The sequence below is a fragment of the Balaenoptera physalus genome, assembly GCF_965194825.1.
Source record: "Balaenoptera physalus genome assembly, chromosome: 16".
Classification (NCBI taxonomy): Eukaryota; Metazoa; Chordata; class Mammalia; order Artiodactyla; family Balaenopteridae; genus Balaenoptera; species Balaenoptera physalus.
Genome location: NC_138898.1, coordinates 36897422 through 36917424, shown reverse-complemented (window position 1 = coordinate 36917424; position 20003 = coordinate 36897422). Strand labels below are relative to the sequence as shown.

The 20003-nt window shown below is 38.2% G+C and overlaps 1 protein-coding gene across 1 annotated transcript in view; it reads left to right on the top strand.

Moving 5' to 3' along the window:
- Positions 1–16048, top strand: part of HAO1 (hydroxyacid oxidase 1) — a 91865-nt gene extending 75817 nt beyond the window's left edge. The window contains exons 5-8 of the mRNA XM_082428234.1: positions 5226–5317; positions 11820–11978; positions 12094–12163; positions 14080–16048. Of these exons, the coding sequence (XP_082284360.1) occupies positions 5226–5317; positions 11820–11978; positions 12094–12163; positions 14080–14150 (392 nt within the window). The 3' untranslated portion in view covers positions 14151–16048. The remainder of the gene's footprint in view (positions 1–5225; positions 5318–11819; positions 11979–12093; positions 12164–14079) is intronic.
- The last annotated feature ends 3955 nt before the right edge of the window (positions 16049–20003 follow it).

Here is a 20003-nt window from a genome sequence, read left to right as displayed (position 1 = left end):
CTGTGGGTTTGCCATACATGGCCTTTATTATGTTCAAGTAGGTTCCTTCTATGCACACTTTCTGGAGAGTTTTTATCATAAATCGGTGTTGAATTTTGTCAGAAGCTTTTCTGCACCTATTGAGATGATCATATGGTTTTTATTCTTCAGTTTGTTAATATGGTGTATCACATTGTTTGATTTGCATAAATGAAGAATCCTTGCATTCCTGCAATAAATCCCACTTGATCATGATGTATGATCCTTTTAATGTATTGTTGGATTCTCTTTGCTGTTATTTTGTTGAGGATTTTTTCATCTATATTCATCAGTGATATTACTCTGTAATTTTCTTTTCTTTTATTATCTTTCTCTGGTTTTGGTGTCAGGGTGATTGTGGCCTCATAGAATGAATTTGGGAGGGGTCCTCCATCCGCAATTTTTTGGAAGAGTTTGAGAAGGCTGGGTGTTAGCTCTTCTCTAAATTTTGAAAGAATTCACCTGTGAATCCATCTGGTCCTGGATTTCTGTTTGTTGGAAGATTTTTAATCACAGTTTCAATTTCATTACTTGTGATTGGTCTGTTCATATTTTCTGTTTCTTCCTGGTTCAGTCTTGGAAGGTTATATCCTTCTAAGAATTTGTCCATTTCTTCCAGTTTGTCCGTTTTATTGGCATAGAGTTGCTTGCATTAGTCTCTTATGATGCTTTGTATTTCTGTGGTGTCGGTCGTAACTTCTTTTTCTAATTTTATTGATTTGAGTCCTCTCCCTCTTTTTCTTGCTGAGTCTTGTTAAAGGTTTATCAATTTTGTTTATCTTCTCAAAGAACGAGCTTTTAGTTTTATTGATCTTTGCTATTATTTTCTTTGTTTCTATTTCATTTATTTCTGCTCTGATCTTTGTGATTTCTTTCCTTCTAATAACTGGGTTTTGCTTGTTCTTCTTTCTGTAGTTCCTTTAGCTGTAAAGTTTGATTGTTTATTTGAGATTTTTCTTGTTTCTTGAGGTTGGATTGTATTGCTATAAACTTCCCTCTTAGAACTGCTTTTGCTGCATCCCATAGGTTTGAATCATCTTGTTTTCATTGTCATTTGTCTCTAGGTATTTTTTGATTTCCTCTTTGATTTCTTCAGTGATCCATTGGTTATTTAGTAATGTATTGTTTAACCTCCATGTGTTTGTGTTTTTTACGTTTTTTAACCTGTAATTTATTTCTAATCTCATAGCGTTGTGGTCGGAAAAGATGCTTGATATGATTTCAATTTTCTTAAATTTACCAAGGCTTGATTTATGACCCAAGATGTGATCTATCCTGGAGAATGTTCCATGTGCATTTGAGAAGAAATTGTATTTTGCAGTTTTCAGATGGTACGTCCTATAAATATCAATTAAATCTATCTGATCTATTGTGTCATTTAAAGCTGTGTTTCCTTATTAATTTTATGTCTGGAAGATCTGTCCATTGGTGTAAGTGAGGTGTTAACGTCCCCCACTATTATTGTGTTACTGCTGATTTCCTCTTTTATAGTTGTTAGCAGTTGTCTTATGTAGTGTGGTGCTCCTATGTTGGGTGCATATATATTTATAAATGTTATAACTTCTTCTTGGATTGATCCCTTAATCATTATGTAGTGTCCTTCCCTGTCTCTTGTAACATTCTTTATTTTAAAGTCTATTTTATATGTTATGAGTATTGCTACTCCAGCTTTGTTTTGATTCCCATTTACATGGAATATCTTTTTCCATCCTCTCACTTTCAGTCTGTATGTGTCCCTAGGTCTGAAGTGGGTCTTTTGTAGACAGCATATATATGTGTCTTATTTTTGTATCCATTCAGCAAGCCTGTGTCTTTTGGTTGGAGCATTTAATCCATTCACTTTTAAGTAATTATCGATATGTATGTCCCTATTACCATTTTCTTAATTGTTTTGGGTTTGTTTTTGTAGGTCCTTTTCTTCTCCTGTGTTTCCCACTTAGAGAAGTTCCTTTAGCCTTTGTTGTAGAGCTGGGTTTGTGGTGCTGAATTCTCTTAGCTTTTGCTTGTCTGTAAAGCTTTTGATTTTTCTGTTGAATCACAATGAGATCCTTGCTGGGTAGAGTAATGCAGGTTGTAGATTCTTCCCTTTCATCACTTTAAATATATCGTGCCACTTCCTTCTGGCTTGTAGAGTTTCTGCTGAGAAATCAGCTGTTAACCTTATGGGAGTTCCCTTGTATTTTGTTTGTCATTTTTCACTTGTTGCCTTTAATAATTTTTCTTTGTCTTTAATTTTTGTCAATTTGATTACTATGTGTCTCAGTGTGTTTCTCCTTGGGTTTATCCTGCCTGGGACCCTCTACACCTCCTGGACTTGGGTGACTATTTCCTTTCCCATGTTAGGGAAGTTGTCAACTACAATCTCTTCAAATATTTTCTTGGGTCCTTTCTCTCTCTCTTCTGTATCTTGGACCCCTATAATGTGAATGTTGGTTTGTTTAATGCTGTCCCAGAGGTCTCTTAGGCTGTCTTCATTTCCTTTCATTCTTTTTTCTTTATTCTGTTCTATGGCAGTGATTTCCACCATTCTGTCTTCCAGACCACTTATCCGTTCTTCTGCCTCAGTTATTCTGCTATTGATTCCTTCTAGTGTATTTTTCATTTCAGTTATTGTATTGTTCCTCTCTGTTTGTTTGTTCTTTAATTCTTCTAGGTCTTTGTTTTTTTTTATTCTTCTAGGTCTTTGTTAAACATTTCTGGCATCTTCTGACTCTTTGCCTCCATTCTTTTTCCAAGGTTTTGGATCACCTTCACTATCATTATTCTCAATTCTTTTTCTGGAAGGTTGCCTATCTCCACTTCGTTTAGTTTTTTTTCTGGAGTTTTATCTTGTTCCTTCATGTGGTACATAGTCCTCTGCCTTTTCATTTTGTCTGTCTTTCTGTAAATGTGGTTTTTGTTCCACAGGCTGCAGGATTGTAGTTCTTCTTGCTTCTGCTGTCTGATCTCTAGTGGATGAGGCTATCTAAGTGGCTTGTGCCAGCTTCCTGATGGAAGGAACTGGTGGTGGGTTCAGCTGGGCGTTGCTCTTGTGGGCAGAACTCAATAAAACTTTAATCTGCTGGTCTGCTGATGGGTGGGGCTGAGTTCCCCCCCATTGGTTGTTCGGTCTGAGATGACCCAGCACTGGAGCCTACAGGCCCTTTGGTGGGGTTAATGGTGGACTCTGGGAGGGCTCACACCAAGGAGTACTTCCCAGTACTTCTGCTGCCAGTGTCCTTGTCCCCACGGTGAGCCACAGCCACCCCCCGCCTCTGCAGGAGACCCTCCAACACAAGTAGGTAGGTCTGGTTCAGTCTCCTATGGGGTCAGTGCTCCTTCCCCCTGTGTCCTGATGTGCACACTACTTTGTGTGTGCCCTCCAAGAGTAGAGTCTCTGTTTCCCCCAGACCTGTCAAAGTCCTGCCATCAAATCACACTAGACTTCAAAGCCTGTTTCTCTGGTAATTCCTCCTCCCATGGTTGGGTAGCCTGACGTGGGGCTCAGAACCTTCACTCCCGTGGGTGGACTTCTATGGTATAATTGTTTTTCTGTTTGTGAGTCAACCACCCAGGAGTTATGGGATTTGATTTTATTGTGATTGCACCCTTCCTACCATCTTGTTGTGGCTTCTCCTTTGTCCTTGCATGTGGGGTATCTTTTTTGGTGAGTTCCAGTGTCTTCCTGTCAATGATTGTTCAGCAGTTAGTTGTGATTCTGGTGCTCTCGCAAAGGGGAGTGAATGCACATCCTTCTACTCTGCTATCTTGTACCAATCTAGAACATGTGAACTTTTTTTTTTAAACTTTTTTTTTAATTTTAATTTTTTTTTATTTTTTTAAATTTATTTATTTATTTATTTATGGCTGTGTTGGGTCTTCGTTTCTGTGCTAGGGCTTTCTCTAGTTGTGGCAAGCAGGGGCCACTCTTCATCGCGGTGCACGGGCCTCTCACTATCGCAGCCTCTCTTGTTGCGGAGCACAGGCTCCAGGCGCGCAGGCTCAGTAATTGTGGCTCACTGGCCCAGTTGCTCTGCGGCATGAGGGATCTTCCTGGACCAGGGCTCGAACCCGTGTCCCCTGCCTTGGCAGGTAGACTCTCAACCACTGCGCCACCAGGGAAGCCCGAACATGTGAATTTTTAAGGACACAAACATTCAGTCTATACCACATGGGTTTAACATTTCCATGTACCTATAATTTTAGAAGAAAAATATTTCTAACACTATTTTGAAAAATGGGAATATTTAAAAAGCAGTATTCCATGAAACACAGTTTGGAAGATGGTGATTTAGCATAATACTTTCAAACAATCAGAATTATAAACTCTCTTGTGAATCTTTTTTTATTATTCTTGTCAGGTCTGCTCTTGATCTCCATTGCTGAATTTATAAATATATACAATGTTCTGTATCTATCTGCTTAAGTTTCCAAAACCTGATTTCACTATAACCTTGGGCTATCTTTGAGTGTTAAATTGGAGAACCAGTGTTATTTTCATAATTCTGTTAGAAAATGGTTTTTATTGGGAGACTTTTGAAAATAATAGTTAAAATATAAAGTATAAAAAAAGTTGGAAACCAATTTAAGGAAATGTTAATCTACTATTTAAAACTATATTTTCAGAAACCAATATATTTTGAAGCATGATTAGAGGTTTAACATGATTAGAAGCATGATTAGAGGTGTAGCATATAATTTTCATATTACATTTTTGTATATTTCAATGGGCAAAATACGTTTAATTATAGAACACTATTACTTACAATAATTACTGAGGTTATATCTTTATATTAAGGAATGTTTTTGAAATAGACTTGTTCATCACCTGTTGTACTGAAAGTGCTTGCTACTTGTATGTTCTTTTATGTTATCCAAATTGTAGAGGAATAATTATATTAAATGCTAAATAATATCTTGTTAATAAAAAAATTACTTAGCAAGAGTATTTAATTTTGAGGATAAATACATTTTAACTGCATGTCAATTTACTATCTATTGATAATTTTATTTCATCATTAAATTGTTTTAAGTGTTAACCTTTTTTGGCCAAAGAAGCCATCACTATAATTCCAGATTTAACCCTTGGGTGTATTTCTGTGTTAAAATTTCCAAGCAAGATACGTATGTATGAGGTCAGGCTCCCTTTGACTGGGATGCTTTAGCCTCAAAACTCAAGCCTTTATTAAGTTGCCTTTTCCATACAATGGTTGTCTTTCTCTTTCTAGGTGATGATGCCAGGGAGGCAGTTAAACATGGTTTGGATGGGATCTTGGTGTCAAATCATGGGGGTCGACAGCTTGATGGGGTGCCAGCCACTGTGAGTTTTGGCAAATGCCTCAACTGGAATTCTCATTTCTATCCCACTTTTGGCTATCTCTATGACTGCCTTTCATTGTGTATATATTTTTGTGTGAACACTCAAGGTAAAATATGTATGAGTATAGGTAAGAACTCAGATTTTAAGTTTAGTGGCAAATAACTACCAAAATTAGATAATTATTCAGTCTATTTAGTTGTAAACTTATAAAAGCCTGTGTTAAATACGCAGTCATTTGTGGGCAGGGATTATTCCTGTATTCATAAATATACCAATAGGTATATTATAAATTGGAGTATGAAAGAAAAGATTATGCCATGAGTTTCCTGAAGGTGGGGGTTGAAGAACTGCAGAGTGAGGGCAGGTGGGGAAAGGAAGTAGAAATCCTGTGGTCCAGGTAAGGAGATGTCTGCTGCAAACAAGGTACTCTGTTGGAGCTGTGAACTACCTTGGCTGCATATTGGAATCACCTGGGAAACTGTAAAGACTCCTAATTCCTAAGCTGCACCCTATATCCATCCATCAGACTCTTGCAGGACCAGGGGAGGCAGAGGCACTAGTATTTTTGACAGCTACCCAGGAGATCCAATGTGAATCTATGTTTTGTATACACTGTACACACTGTGCTAGGCAAATCAGAGTCCAGAATCCAGATATAAAAGTAAACTAAACTGGCTGGAATGATGTGGGATGGAGTCAAAACTGTAAAGGAGAGCAATTAACTCCAAAAAGGCAAAGAGCCAAGGAGTCCAACCAGCGGTAGATTTTAAGATCAAGGATTGGTGGGCCCAGAAATGGATCAAAAGTCATGGAGGCAGACACATATCTAGGGGTGGATTTCATGGATCCGTGATCTAGAATGGAGGCCAGGAGCTGTAGGTGGAGTGGACATGATGTCCACTTGTGGGAACATGACCAAGATTCTTTTAGATGAGGCAATGGGATTGCAGTTGCCTTTCACCTCTGCTCTGTTCCCATGTGGACCCCTGTTTTTACGAGTGTGAGTCTAAAAGTGGAATGGGAAAGAGTGAGATGTGTTTGGGGAATACCAAGGAATCCATTTCGTTTGCATTACCTGGTGGGAGTCGGGAGTCCTGGGAAATACACGTGCTCGGAGAGGTCTGGGATGAGGTTCTTTAATATTATGAGTCATTGAATATGCAATAACAAAGCCCTGAGTTAGCAGCAATGAGTATCACAAATTGGACTGTGGCATTACAGGGGGCAAGAAGATCAATGAGGTGGCCCACATAATTATGAGAGCCAAGGAAAGAGAGAAGGGCCTGACCTGCTATGGAGCAGAAGGACTCAATAACCCCTCCAAATTTCAGCTTTTTCATCTTTTAAAGTTTAAAAATCAATTAGATTACTTCTTTGGTGCCTTTAAACTTTAGTGTTCTATAATCTCAATTATCGTAGGCAAAGTAAGCTAGCATCATGTAACAAAATTTAAATAAATATGTATCTACAAAATAATGTGGATGGACTTACTAGGCCATCATTTCTGAGCTGGATCATCATATGCATTTCCCCCTTTTGTCAGAACCATTTAGTCATAGTTAATAGGGGATGGCTTTAATTGGGATGAATATTTGAATTTATTCAAATAATTTAGTAAAGTAGTAGTGGATTACTGTTGCATTAAACTAGCAGGCTGATTTAGCTAAAGCCATGGATGCTGTGTAGGTTAGGGCAGATTTAATGATGACAGGGGACTATTGGGTATACGCATTTGCACTCAGACTTTTTCGTGAAGCACTAATGGGCTAATGATAGGAATGAATCAAGTCTTTGCATGCAGTCAATAATTAAAATTAAAATTAAAACAACTTCATAAAATTGAAAGTTGTCAGCTCTTTCCAATTCAGCATTACTTATAAAAACCCATCTTTTTAGGTGATATTAAACATTGCCTGCAGTGGAGAGTGAAGAGCTCCTTTGGGCAGGGAGAAGTTGGTCACAGTTCAAGGTTTTTCCGCTGATTTATGACTCTCTTTTGTATGAAGATGTAGACTTAGTGTGCAGGCCAAATTCAGTTTGTTTTCTAAAAATAAAATTTAAATCTACTGAAATCAAATCTAACTAGATTTTAAGGGAAAAATATCTAAATGGTGTGATTTATTTCCTTCTGGCTGAGGGGATATGGAAACTTACCTAAAAGGGCTTTGTGAGTTGTGGTCTCAGAGACTATTTTAAGAAAAACAATTATCTTCCTCTTCGCATGATGTGTGCATGAGATGAGATGCTTGCTTGAGTTTTGCCTCCTACTTTAGAGCAAATTTAAGGTGCATGACAATGAGAGGAATGTGAAACAGGATTGAGGTTATAGTGAAGGTGTTTTTCTCTCAGTGTGGTGGTTTTGAGGCATGTGGCAAAAGGCCTGGAGGATGCTGTGGTGTAGAACTTTTCAGTAGATGCACAGAAGGACTTGCTGTCCTGTACATTCTGTGACATCATAAGTCAGAGTCAAAGAGGCAACATGATTTCACTGGCAGAGCATTGAAATGAACCCAGAGTTTTGGGTTCAAGTCCTTGGCTTGCCTCCTCTGAGGGGTGAGAGCTGAGTGAGCAAGTTGCTCAAACTTTTCAGCCTTAGCCTCTTCATAATGTTGTGTTGGTTGCAAAAATAAAACATCTGGATTATATGATTTCTACATTTCTATAAATCACAGAGTTTCTTTGTATGGAGAAATACTTATCACTAAGAGTCCTAGAACAGGAGTTTGACTTAGATCCATCTTAATGCAATGCTACCAAGAACCACTGCCAGACCCCTGCTACAGCAAAGAGTTTAAAAATAAGTTCATGTTAAGATCCTTACCCTGAAGGTAATAATGTGGCCAAGACTTGTCTTGGAGTAATTAGAGAATGATATGGCAGAATCAAATTGATTTCCAAAATCCACAGTACTGGAACATCTCAAACTGGGGTCTAAAGACAGATTCTCTGGAGTCTGAACCCTAGGAGAATTTCTTTTTCATTTTTTCATCTTTGTTTTGATGCTAACTGGACCCAAACTACCTTAAACTTAAATATATGACATTCTTTTCTAGTGAAAATTCTCAACTGTAAAACCTTTTCAGAAAATAAACTTTGGGTTATTAAATCAGTATTTCTAAAATTGAGTCCTTGGGTATATTCTATGAGATCTTTCATTTTTCCTTCTGAAAGGGATTCATGAAATTCTACCTTTGAGAAACACTTGATATATCAGTTAGCTTTTGCTGTGTAACAAACCACTCTGAAATTTACTGGCTAAAATCCAACAGCCATTTATTCATGTCACAACTTTGTGTGTTGGCAATTTGAGCTGATGTCTACTGGGAGGTTTTTCTGGTCCTGGCTGGGCTCACTCATATGCATATGTGGTCAATTGCTGGGTCTACTAGGGCAGACTAGTGTAGGATGACATCAGCAAGGATGACTCTGCATCGTCTCACATCTAGCACATTAGGTGGCCTGGTTTCCTAGAGAGCAAGTGGAAATATGCAAAACCTCTTGAGTGCGAGGCTTAGAACAGGCACACTGTCACTTCTCTCTTGTTCTATTGGTGAAAGCAGGTCACAAGCCTAGTTCAGATTCAAGGGGTGAGGAAACAGACTCTTCTGGCCCCGTTTCTCCCTCTTGATGGGAGAAGCAGAAATGTCACATTGCAAGGAAATGGAGATAGGGAAGGAAATAGTTGTAGCCATTTTTACAGTTGCAAACAATCGCCAGACCTATATGGACCAGTGATTTTCTAAACGTGTTTAGTAGAACTCACACCCCCACCCCCAGCCAGGGCTGCCTGGTGAAGCGTGATGGGTAGAGAGTCAGAGGAGGACTTGTGGGCAGTGGCCTGGAATCTGTCTCCTTCACTGTTAACTAAAGCACCTCTGGCTTTATCTGCTTTTGTTTGTGCTCAACTGCTTTGGTTTGGAAATCAAACCAGTATAGGACTGGATGCTATAAGAAGGTAGAAAGATGGAAGCCCTCTGTGAGTGGAAGTTTTGTGGGACAGGGAGGACCTGGAAGTGTGTACCTTGAGAAGGAACAGGAAAGAGGGGGGTTCTTTGGGATTCAGATCCCTGTGGGATTCATTTTGGATTCCTTAAACTGCCTGGCATAGTGCCTGGAATCTGCCAGGTAATCAATAAAGTGTTTGATAAATCAATGAATGGGATATATGTATATGTATAGCTGATTCACTTCATTATAAAGCAGAAAATAATACACCATTGTAAAACAATTATACTCCAATAAAGATGTTAAAAAAAAATCAATGAATGGATGGATGAGTGAGTAGTAGTACATTGGAATCTTACCGTATTTTCCTGTAGATTAACTGTGCTGGAGATAAGCCTGAAATTAGTTGTCTAAAGAACCTTTAAGGAAAGAAAAGCTGAAATGAATCGTCTCTTAAATGTGTAGCAAGCTGAAAAAAAAGGAAACAGAACAGTCTTAAAATAGTGGATTTGTCTACTACATTTACTTATTTAATCTGCTCTGATCAGAATTATTCTGCATAATATATACACAGTAAAACTACAGCTCCAGAAAGAAGAAAGGGAGGATAGAAATGCTCAGCTATGGATAGAACATCCTTGTCCAAGGACACAAGAAACACCAATCTGGACTTCATTTTATAACCCAGGATTCACATTTTAAGTATCCTTATTAGTTTATTTTTTAGGCCAGTTTGGGCATTGGAAATATCCTAAACAGACTTGATTTGCGTGACTGTGAAAATGTGTATTGAACCCAAGCTAGCTAATATTTTTCTTTGGTTTTGGTTTCAAATGGGGAAATATGCTTAATTATAGCTTGCATCATCACTTGGAAATTGTAGCATTTATATGTTGATGTAACTTGCCTGACTAAAAAGAGGACTATGTATAGGTAAAGGGACGTATGTAAATGGATCCAAAGCATGTTTGGCCAGGCAGAAAAGCCAAAAGGAAAAGGGGAAAATCACACTACCTGCCAAACATTTTAGGGGCCCTGCTCCAACTGTTGCCTTCACTTCCTCCAAATCTGTAGTCAGGTTTGGTCTTCAACCTTTTACACAAAACTCTCTTTAAGTTGAGCCTCTAAAATTTTAGGGGAGAAGTGGGAAAGCTTTTGAGTGATTTCAGCACAATTATTTCTAGAAAAACTGCACTTGAATGTATGGACTTAATTTTATATTTAAATACTTGGGGATGAAAGTGGCTAATTTCTACAGATTTTGATCTACAGGTCACCTTGAGGATTGTTTCCACCCTCAAGTGCAAAGATTCACATCAAAGTAGCCAATTGTATCATTACTAGCTATTAAAAATATTGGCTATTAGCCAACTTTATGAGCTAGAAAACAAGATTCCAAACTCAGTGATTTAAATCAACAGAGTCTTTATTCCCATGAATCTTTGTGTCAACTGGGGGTCTGCTGATCTAGATTTGGTACTGGTTAGATGGCTGTGCTCCAAGTTTCAGGTCCAGCTGGGCTTGGATGGGACAGCTCTGCTTGCTGAATATTTTCTCTGGGTCTCAGCTAAAGGGGAAGCACTGCCCGGGGGATTCTCCTCTCATGCAAGGTCCAGGAGAAAATTGAAATGCATGAGGTCTCTTAAGGCCTATGCCCAGAAACGGCACTCTGCCACCTCTGATCAAGTGTCATTGGCCAGAGTAGGTTGCAAGGCCAAGGCCACTGTCGAGGAGTGGCAAGTGCACTCTGTTTCTTTTAGTAGGAAAAACTGCCAAGTGGCCTTGGAAAAAGTGGGTTCAGAGTGGTGTGAAGAATTAAGAACAATAGTGCAATCTACCAGATTGACCTCAATGAGGATCTTATATTCTCTAGTGCTGATATAAGCCTATCATCAATTGCCAATCAAGATGAGGATCTTCAAGGTTCATGTGGTCATTTTCCTTAAAAGCAAGAAAAATGTTTTCAGGGAGAGTTCTCTAATGTATAGCTGGATGTTTGCTACATTATTATATATATTTGCTATATTATTGTCCATATTCCCGTATTTTGGATGGGAAAATCAGAGACTAAGATTTTCTGTGACTGGTGGTGTCTGCATTTTTATATACCATTGCTTCTACCACAATCTGAGTATGAATTTTAACAACTGATTTTTCAATGAGTAAATAATGTTCAGAATAATTTATATGAGCAAGATAATTCATTCATATTTATGTGTTTAATGAAAAAACAGCTCTGTATATTTATGATCATTACGTGCTTTTAAATTGTGTTTATATATTTTTTGGATCATGATATTTGAACTTGAATACCAGGAATAGAATAAAACCCTTGGACTTTGATAGAAAAATAAGTCACTCAGTTCCAAATTTAGTCGGTTTTTTGTTACTAGCATTTGCACCTCTTTTATTTTAGGAGGGAATAGTTTTACTGTTGATTCTAAACCTAGCCTCTTTCACTCTAAGCCCTAGTCAGATGGTTGTTTGCCTGAGGAAGTTGAATTGGAGAACAATTCAGCATGCATAGTATCACTTTACTGACCTTTTCTCTACACAGATTGATGTTCTGCCAGAAATTGTGGAGGCTGTGGAAGGGAAGGTGGAAGTCTTCCTGGATGGGGGTGTACGGAAGGGGACCGACGTTCTGAAAGCTCTGGCCCTGGGAGCCAAGGCTGTGTTTGTGGGGAGACCGATCATTTGGGGCTTGGCTTCACAGGTAATGGGAGGACAAAGCTATAAATATATAAAACAGGATGACTCAACTGTGAAATAAATCTGTGAAACCATTCAGACTGACTTACTCAAAAGATCTGTGTCTTCTATTTGCTTAGGGAGAGAAAGGCGTTCAGGATGTCCTTGAGATACTGAAGGAAGAATTCTGGTTGGCCATGGCTCTGAGTGGTAAGACTTGGTGCTCTCATTTACAACTTCTTTTCTTCTGGGTGTCTTTAGGCCAGGCTCCTTGGTGGAGAGAAGTGAATTTGAAGGGGAAGAGGATGGAATCATTTGGAGTGTAATTCAGTTTAACGTTGGCTGCATACTCACAGCTCTAGTGCAGAGTGCCCTCTGGACGGAGAAACTTCACAGTGTGTGCTGTCCGTAGTGGTCACTTAGCATTTGACAGTCTTCTCAGGGATATTTTGGTGAGTCTTATTAGTACCTTAAGGGTGAACACTACATCGAACACTTCCTCCTCTCTTAACACATGAATGAGAAATCTAACTGGCTAGTCAACAGCTCCATCTGGATGTCTAAGGGGCATCTCAAAGTCTACCAGTCCAAAACTAAACTGCCAACTTTCCCCATTAAACCTGCTCTAACTGACAACTCTCCAGTCTCAGTTCATGTTAATACTATTGTCTCAGTTGTTCAGATAAAAAATCTTAAGTCACTCTTGACTCCTTTTCTCTCTCATACCCTCACATTCACAGAGGTGCTTTCTGTAAAAGAGACCTACTCACCACCTCCTCTGCCACCAGCCTGTCTGGAGCCTTCATGATCTTTCTTCATCTTGGATATTGTGATGGTCTTCCTGTGTATCCTTCCCATCGTTGTTTCTCTTTCCTAGGGAATTTTGGGTCAGCCTGTCTATCGTTGCTTCCATCCCTGTCCCAGTCTATTCTGATCACAGCATCAGGACCATTCTTTTAAACATGAACTCAGGTCATATCACTCTTCTGATCAGAACCCTCCAATGGCTCTCAATTTATTCAGAGTAAATGCTGAAGTCTTTATGATGGTCTACGAGGTCTTATGTGGTTGACCTCTGTCACCTCTCTGACTTCAGCTCCTCCCACTCTCACTCTTGCTTATTCCACCCAGGCCACATTTGCCTCCTTGATTATCCTTGACCATGTCAGACATATTTCAGCCTTAGGGTTTTGACCTTGGCCACACCTCTTACCTGGACGCTCTTTCCCCAGATATCTACATGGCTAACTCTCCCATGTCCTTCAAGTCACACTTACATCCTACTTTCTCACAGAGTCCCATCCAGACCACCATATTTAAAATGGCAATTTGTCCTCCACCCACTCAACTTCCAGTTTTTATCCCTGTTACTATTTCATTATTTTTCCATAACACCTAACACCTTCTATAGATAATCTATCACATAATTTATTTTTTAATTACACGTATTATGTATTTTCTGTTTCCTCTCTGGAAGTAAGAACCCTGAGGCAGGGATCTTTGTTATCTTTAGTGCAGTATCCCCAGTGTCTAGAGCAGTGCATAGCACATAAATAATAAGTATTTGCTGAAGGAACGAACAAGTAAACAATCACTATTATTCCTAGTGACTGGATTTGACTCAGAATGGACCTCTAGATACAAAGAATCACCTTGAGTCAATTATCTCCTCCCCCACTTTTGAAAATAATGAGGGCTTCCTTTTCTGTGATTCGTATCCCTCAGATTGTCCCCACAGATAGAATTCTGGAGATCAGTGGTCTACACACTCCTGAGCTGAGGCTGTGTGGACACAGCATCAGTGAGAAGAACGCCATTCTCTGAATCCTCACTCTGCATTTTAATTTGCTACAGACATATCCTAAAAGAGAGCTTTCAGTCACTGACTCTCTATTAAATGTGGCAGAAAAGAATATACTCTTTGTGTTAATAAAAATATGTGCCAGTCATTTTGTGTTAAGGACTGTTTAGGTAATAAAAATGGTCTCATGCCACATAAGATTTGGCAAGCCTACCTTGAATCATAAACCTTACATTTGTCAAGTTTTACATTCCTTGGGAAAACGATTACCTGCCTGATTATTATTGCATTCATTTCATATTAAATGTATGCGTTATTTTTTCAGGGTGCCAGAATGTGAAAGTCATCGACAAGACATTGGTGAGGAAAAATCTTTTGGCCGTTTCCAAGATCTGACAGTGCACAATATTTTCCCATCTGTATTATTTTTTTTTTGGCGTGTATTACTTGACAAAGAGACACTGTGCAGAGGGTGACCACAGTCTGTAATTCCCCACTTCGATACAAAGGGTGTCGTTCTTCTCCAACAAAATAGAAATCCCTTGCTATTTTAAGTTCATTGCTTTTGACTTTTCAATGAGTGTCCTAGGAACCTTTTAGAAAGAAATGGACTTGCATCCTGGAAATATATTAACTGTTAAAAAGAAAACATTGAAAATGGATTTAGACAACGTCATCCCCTGGCAGCCTCACGTGCTACAAAACAAAAGATATCCTTGGGTGAAATTGAAGGTAGCTAGTGCAGAGGTAAAAAGATAATGATCTCCCTGTTTATTAACCTGCATTGTGTGTGGATATTCCTAAAACTGTGCTCTTAAAATCTAAACGCAGGTTCAGAAGGCTGGATGTGCCTGGAGAAACAGGAGATTTGAATTCACAACACTAAGGAGATAGCATTTGAGAGAATTTGGATAAGTTGGTGGTAATTTGTGATTTTTCTAGATACTTTTTAACACCCTGGGCTATTCTACTTCTTTGAATGTAGATTTCCATTCACATCCTTAGTATCAGAATATATATGAGTATTTTATGATATAGATTGCTTCTTATTCAGAGAGAAATAAAGCATTTTTTGAAAAGAAGATATCTGGTCAATTTGTAACTGTGGAATTCAACCATTTTAATCTCTGAACCCGAACTACCTCTCTGTTCCCTGTGAATACCCATTCATTCTCTTATACCTCCTAGTTCCTCTTCTTTACTCGTTTGCTTCTTTCCACTCACAGTCACGTGCCGGGCCAGCTACATGCTTTGTGAGGGCCATGCCAAGTGAAGATGTGGGCCCCCTGTTCAAAAAAGCAGGAAAAAGGCCTTTTCCTTTCTTTCAAGGTTTTTCTCTTAACCTGTCAAGGTCTCTTTTCTTTGCTATTTAATGTCATGTTTCCTTGGGGACGGGGATCCTCACAGGTGCCTGAACACTACCCTGTGATCTGTCCCAACTCCTCTGTGTCCAGGACCCTGCTGGGGGTGGATGGCGGCACTGCCACTGGGCCGGTGGTTCAGCCAGCAGCCAAGGACTCATTCAGGAAACGTGGGGAGGTGGTGGCAGGGTGGTTGGGTGGGGAGTGGGTGGGATAATGTGTGATTCTAGACTCCCAGGCCCCAGCACGTGTTCCATGGTCCCGTCATCCTTTACTTATAAAACGCAAACTCAAAGATAAGATTATTAAGAATTTCAAGCCAACAACAGAACATTAAACTTACGCTTGAGACCTCCTTTGGAGCCTGGAGTCCTGTGTGACTGTATTGGCGGACTGTCCAGGAAGCCCTTGTCATGTGACTTTTACATTTATTCTCCAGCCAGGTATTTGACAGATTATAGGTAAACTTGGTAACCAAAGTGAGTCTGAAATTGTCTTTTCACCATCTCTCTGGTTGTTCATTTAGTGTGAAGTACTGAATGAAACAATTGAGAGAATCACTACCTTGAAATATGACCATGATATTATGTCTTCTTGTTTTATTATACTGTTTGATTATGCTCAGAACTCTCTCTTTGTCTCTCTCTCTGTGTCTGTCTCTTTCTCCTTTCTTCCTTCCTTCTCTCTTTTCCTTTAAATGCTAAGATATTTGTAAATACTATGATGGACACAAACATATATCTTTCTTTTTGAAATTATATCTAGGTCTGATAAAGAAGAACCATTTAGCAACTTCCCTGGTGGTCCAGTGGTTAAGATTCCATGCTTTCACTGCAGGGGCCACGGGTTCGATCCCTGGTTGGGGAACTAAGATTCCACATGCTGCATGGCACTGTCAAAAAAATAAAAAATAAAAAAATAAAATAAAATAAAAATTTAAAAAATAAATAAAAAATAAAAGTTAAAAAAAGAATCATTTGATCTGATAAAAAGAAATTAAATTTTTCTCCAAATACTAAGAAAGAATATGACTGTCATATCATGTAATTGTTTTGCACTTTTCCAATTAATATTGATCAGTTAATAGGTCTATAATAAGCACTTCTTTGATCCCACCAACTGATTCAGAAGTGCCTTTGCTGTTTACAAAGAATGTCCACTTTGGCTACATTATAGTTTGTGGCTGCTAAAAACTTGATAGCTTTCTCAGCAAATGGAGATCTTCACATGGCATTTTAAGTGAGTCTTATGAGAATGGTGATGAATGGTCGTAATTTGTGAATTTCTAGACTATTTTATGACCCCCAGATCCACACTACCTCCTTGAACGTAGATATCTATTTTTTCTTCAGTCATAATACAACTGAATGCTTCATGATGTGTGTTGTTTCCATAATCAGGAAGATATAAAGCTGTTTTTACATTGTTTTGAGAGTGTCTCCAGTCCAGTTGTAACAACGTTAAAACCAAATCTGTCTGATGTCTGAGACAAAAAGGGGGGCATGTTTGTTGCACATCCATTGCTGGGGATTTTCTCACTTGAACTTGAAAGAAGTTCTTTGAGGAAGACAACTGATTTTTCTGTTCCTGAGTTCCTTAAAATATGTTGAGGGAGGGGATAATAGAGAACAGATAGTTTAATATAGGCCAAGTCTGCTTTTCTTGTGTGTTTAATGTATATGGTGCCCTAAAGAAGTGCTTCTCAAACTGGAGAGTGTATTATAATCAGCTGGAGGACTTATTAAAACAGATTGCTGGGGCCACACTCATAGATTCTGATTCAGCAGGTCTGGGGTGTGGCCTGGGAATCTGCATTTTGAACATGCTCCCAGGTGAGGCTGACACCGCTCTTGTAGGCACACACTTTGAGAACCACTGGTCTCGTCTAGAGCAAGAAACATCAATTCCGATTTGCCAAGCAGATCATGTAATGAGCCAGCTGTTGCATATGGATGACACCCCACCTAAAAAGGCCACCTTTTCTTCAGCCAATTGATTCTTCTTGTTGAAATTTATTTCTTATAGAGGCACAAAGTACTTACAGTGTTGTGTGTTAAGTGCTCAAATTTGTCAGAGGTGTAAACATTTTACGCATACGCTCATGTGACCATCAGCACCCAGATCAAGATGTGGAACTTCTCCGTCATCCCCAAATGACCCCCTCTACAAGAAGTAAACTTATCTTAACTTCCATCGCCATTGGTTAGTTCTGGCTGTTCTTGAACTTCGTATGTGGAATCATACAGTATGTACTATTGTTTTTGTTTTGTATGTGAGGTCCATTCATGTTGTTGAGTATATCAGTAATTAGTTCTGTTTATCCAATGCATGAACATGCCACAATTTATTGATTCATTCTCCTATTGTTACATGTTTGGGTTGTTTGCAGTTTTTTCTGCTGGAAGCTCATTCCCACTGATTTTAGCGAAAATGCAAGTTCAGTGTTATTTTCTGATTTTTCAAGAAAAGCTAGATATCAACATTGTTATGTGAAGATTTTAAGCCTGGCAAATATTTAACAATCTAAACATGGAGCGGGTCATGTTAAACATGGGCATGGCCCAGGTCTGGTGCATGAGGCATGGGTTCTCAATTCTTGTAACATCTTGGCCTCACAGATCTTTCCCTCATGGCTAAAATCACTCTATGCCCCTACATAGAATCATGCCTGAGATATGTAGCAGTAATGGGTGCCTGCTAACAGAATTAATCAGAATCTCTTTGGTTTAAGCTTGCTTATATTCTGCTATGTGGAAGAACGTGGGTGCGAAATAAACTTCCTTGTCTCCACCACGCTTGGGGAGCCCAGAATCCCAGGCCTGTAGGAATAAATCAAGTAGTATGGATGCTTCTTAGCCTGCAGTTTGCAAACTGCATCTGTGTCATTGCTGTGTTATTCATTCGTTTATCTTGCCAAAACATTAACATTTGTGAAACAGCTTTAGAGGGCTGTGGTGGATTAGTATAGCATGAAAGGAAGTGGTGGCTTGTTCTCAAATAAGGAAAAAAGATCTTTCATTGTAAAATCCATAATTTATTTATTGTCTGATGAACTGTATTGCATATCCATTGCATAGCAACAAAATAAAGTTTGTCTGTTTAGGAAAGACTGAAGATTTCTTATAACATAAAGGTAGAGGATGCTTTCTGAACTCATATTTGCTTCAATGTGTGCTCTGTCACATGCCAGGTATAGAAGAACATCAGGATGAGAGTTTATTTTAGGTAATACAAATGTTAACACAAATGACAGAAGGGTATTATTATATGTTTGTGTGATGGGAAATCTTATCTATTTAAAAAGATGTAATTTCCTGTCCTTATCCAAATCTAACTTGAGCAATCAGTATCTTCTTTCCTCACTAGTAGTTGTTTGGGGGAAATAAGAAAGTTTATTTTTATCCAATTGTCTGTTTGTTTTTCTACTGATATTTTCCTGAATATCATTTTAGATAATGAGCATAGGTTCAACTGAAAATTTTCCAGGATCTTCTGAAAACTAAGAATTGTGTTATCCTGAATAATGTCAATACAAGGGCTGGAATTCGAGTGAGCAATACATTTGATTTTGTTTGTTCATTTGATTCAGCCTCATTGGGGAAAAGACTCTGGCTCAGTTTCCTACCTGTGTCCTCTGGTTAGATCATCTATCTTTAAATCTGATTTGTTTTCCATTATAGTCAAACTCCTGAGTCTAACAATATGGGGATCTTCTTATTGATGGAGTAGTTTATAGCAATATATTTTTCATTATATATTAAAGCTTTATTACCAACTTCTCTAAATGAAGTTGAAAAACAACCCACCCCAAAGCACTGGGTTAGGATCCTGAAGATCTGAGTAACTAGCCATGTCAAACATTATTTAACCTTAGCACCCTCAGATTCTCAGCTGTGAAATGAGAACACAGCATGGTGAAATATGTGAGAATGTATCGTGAATTATAAGTTGAGATTCAAAGTCTTATTCATAATAATTATTATCAGGAGAGATAGGTTCAAATACGTATTTTGTTTTTATATTACTTATATCAAAATTTTGACTTTTTGTGAAAATGTTAAGTATTTCAAGCAATTCAACAGATTAAAAAAAAAATCACATATTTTACCACATAGAGATAATTGTCATTTGTATTAGATGAATACCATTTCAGACATTGCTATATATATATAATAAATAGCAGCTGGATACATAGATAGAAATGGTTTTGCTGAAATAGAACTACACAATAAATGTTACATTTAAGTAAAATATTCAATTTAGTGTTACTTGAATTTAGTAGAAGGGAAAGAGAAATTGAAGGAATTCTTAAAATTAAGGTAAATGATCGTCCAAAAAGAAATATAGCATATAAGTTCTTGTTCATTACATTTTGAAAGTTAATTAAAACTTAAGAGGTTGGAGTAATTTGTTATTTCTGGCATATACATATTTCAATTTCAGACAGTATCAATTAACTCATCACTTATAAAAAATGAAGAAATTAGCCTCTTACAACTAGTCTCTTTTCTTTTTTCTCCCTTTCTCTCCCAATTTTCTTAACATAACATTTGTCTACTATTAAAGTATAAAGCATCCTCCTCTGTAACAATAATTTCCAAAATTATTTAATATTAGTTTTCATTGAAATAGGTTTAGTACTTACAATAGTCTTCAGAGCTTCTCTATTCCCTGGTTCTTAACTTTGGTTTCATTGGTAAATTATATTTTCAAAATTAACTGTATTCCTTGAGTTTCTGCGTGTTTGAAAATTGGCCTGATGCTTTTATATTTGAATGGTAGCTGAGATGAGTATAATACTTTGGGGTCACACTTGCATTTGGCAGACATTTTGCATTGCCATCTGGCATCTGGCAAAATCCAGACTGGCGTGCTTTCCTCCCTTTGC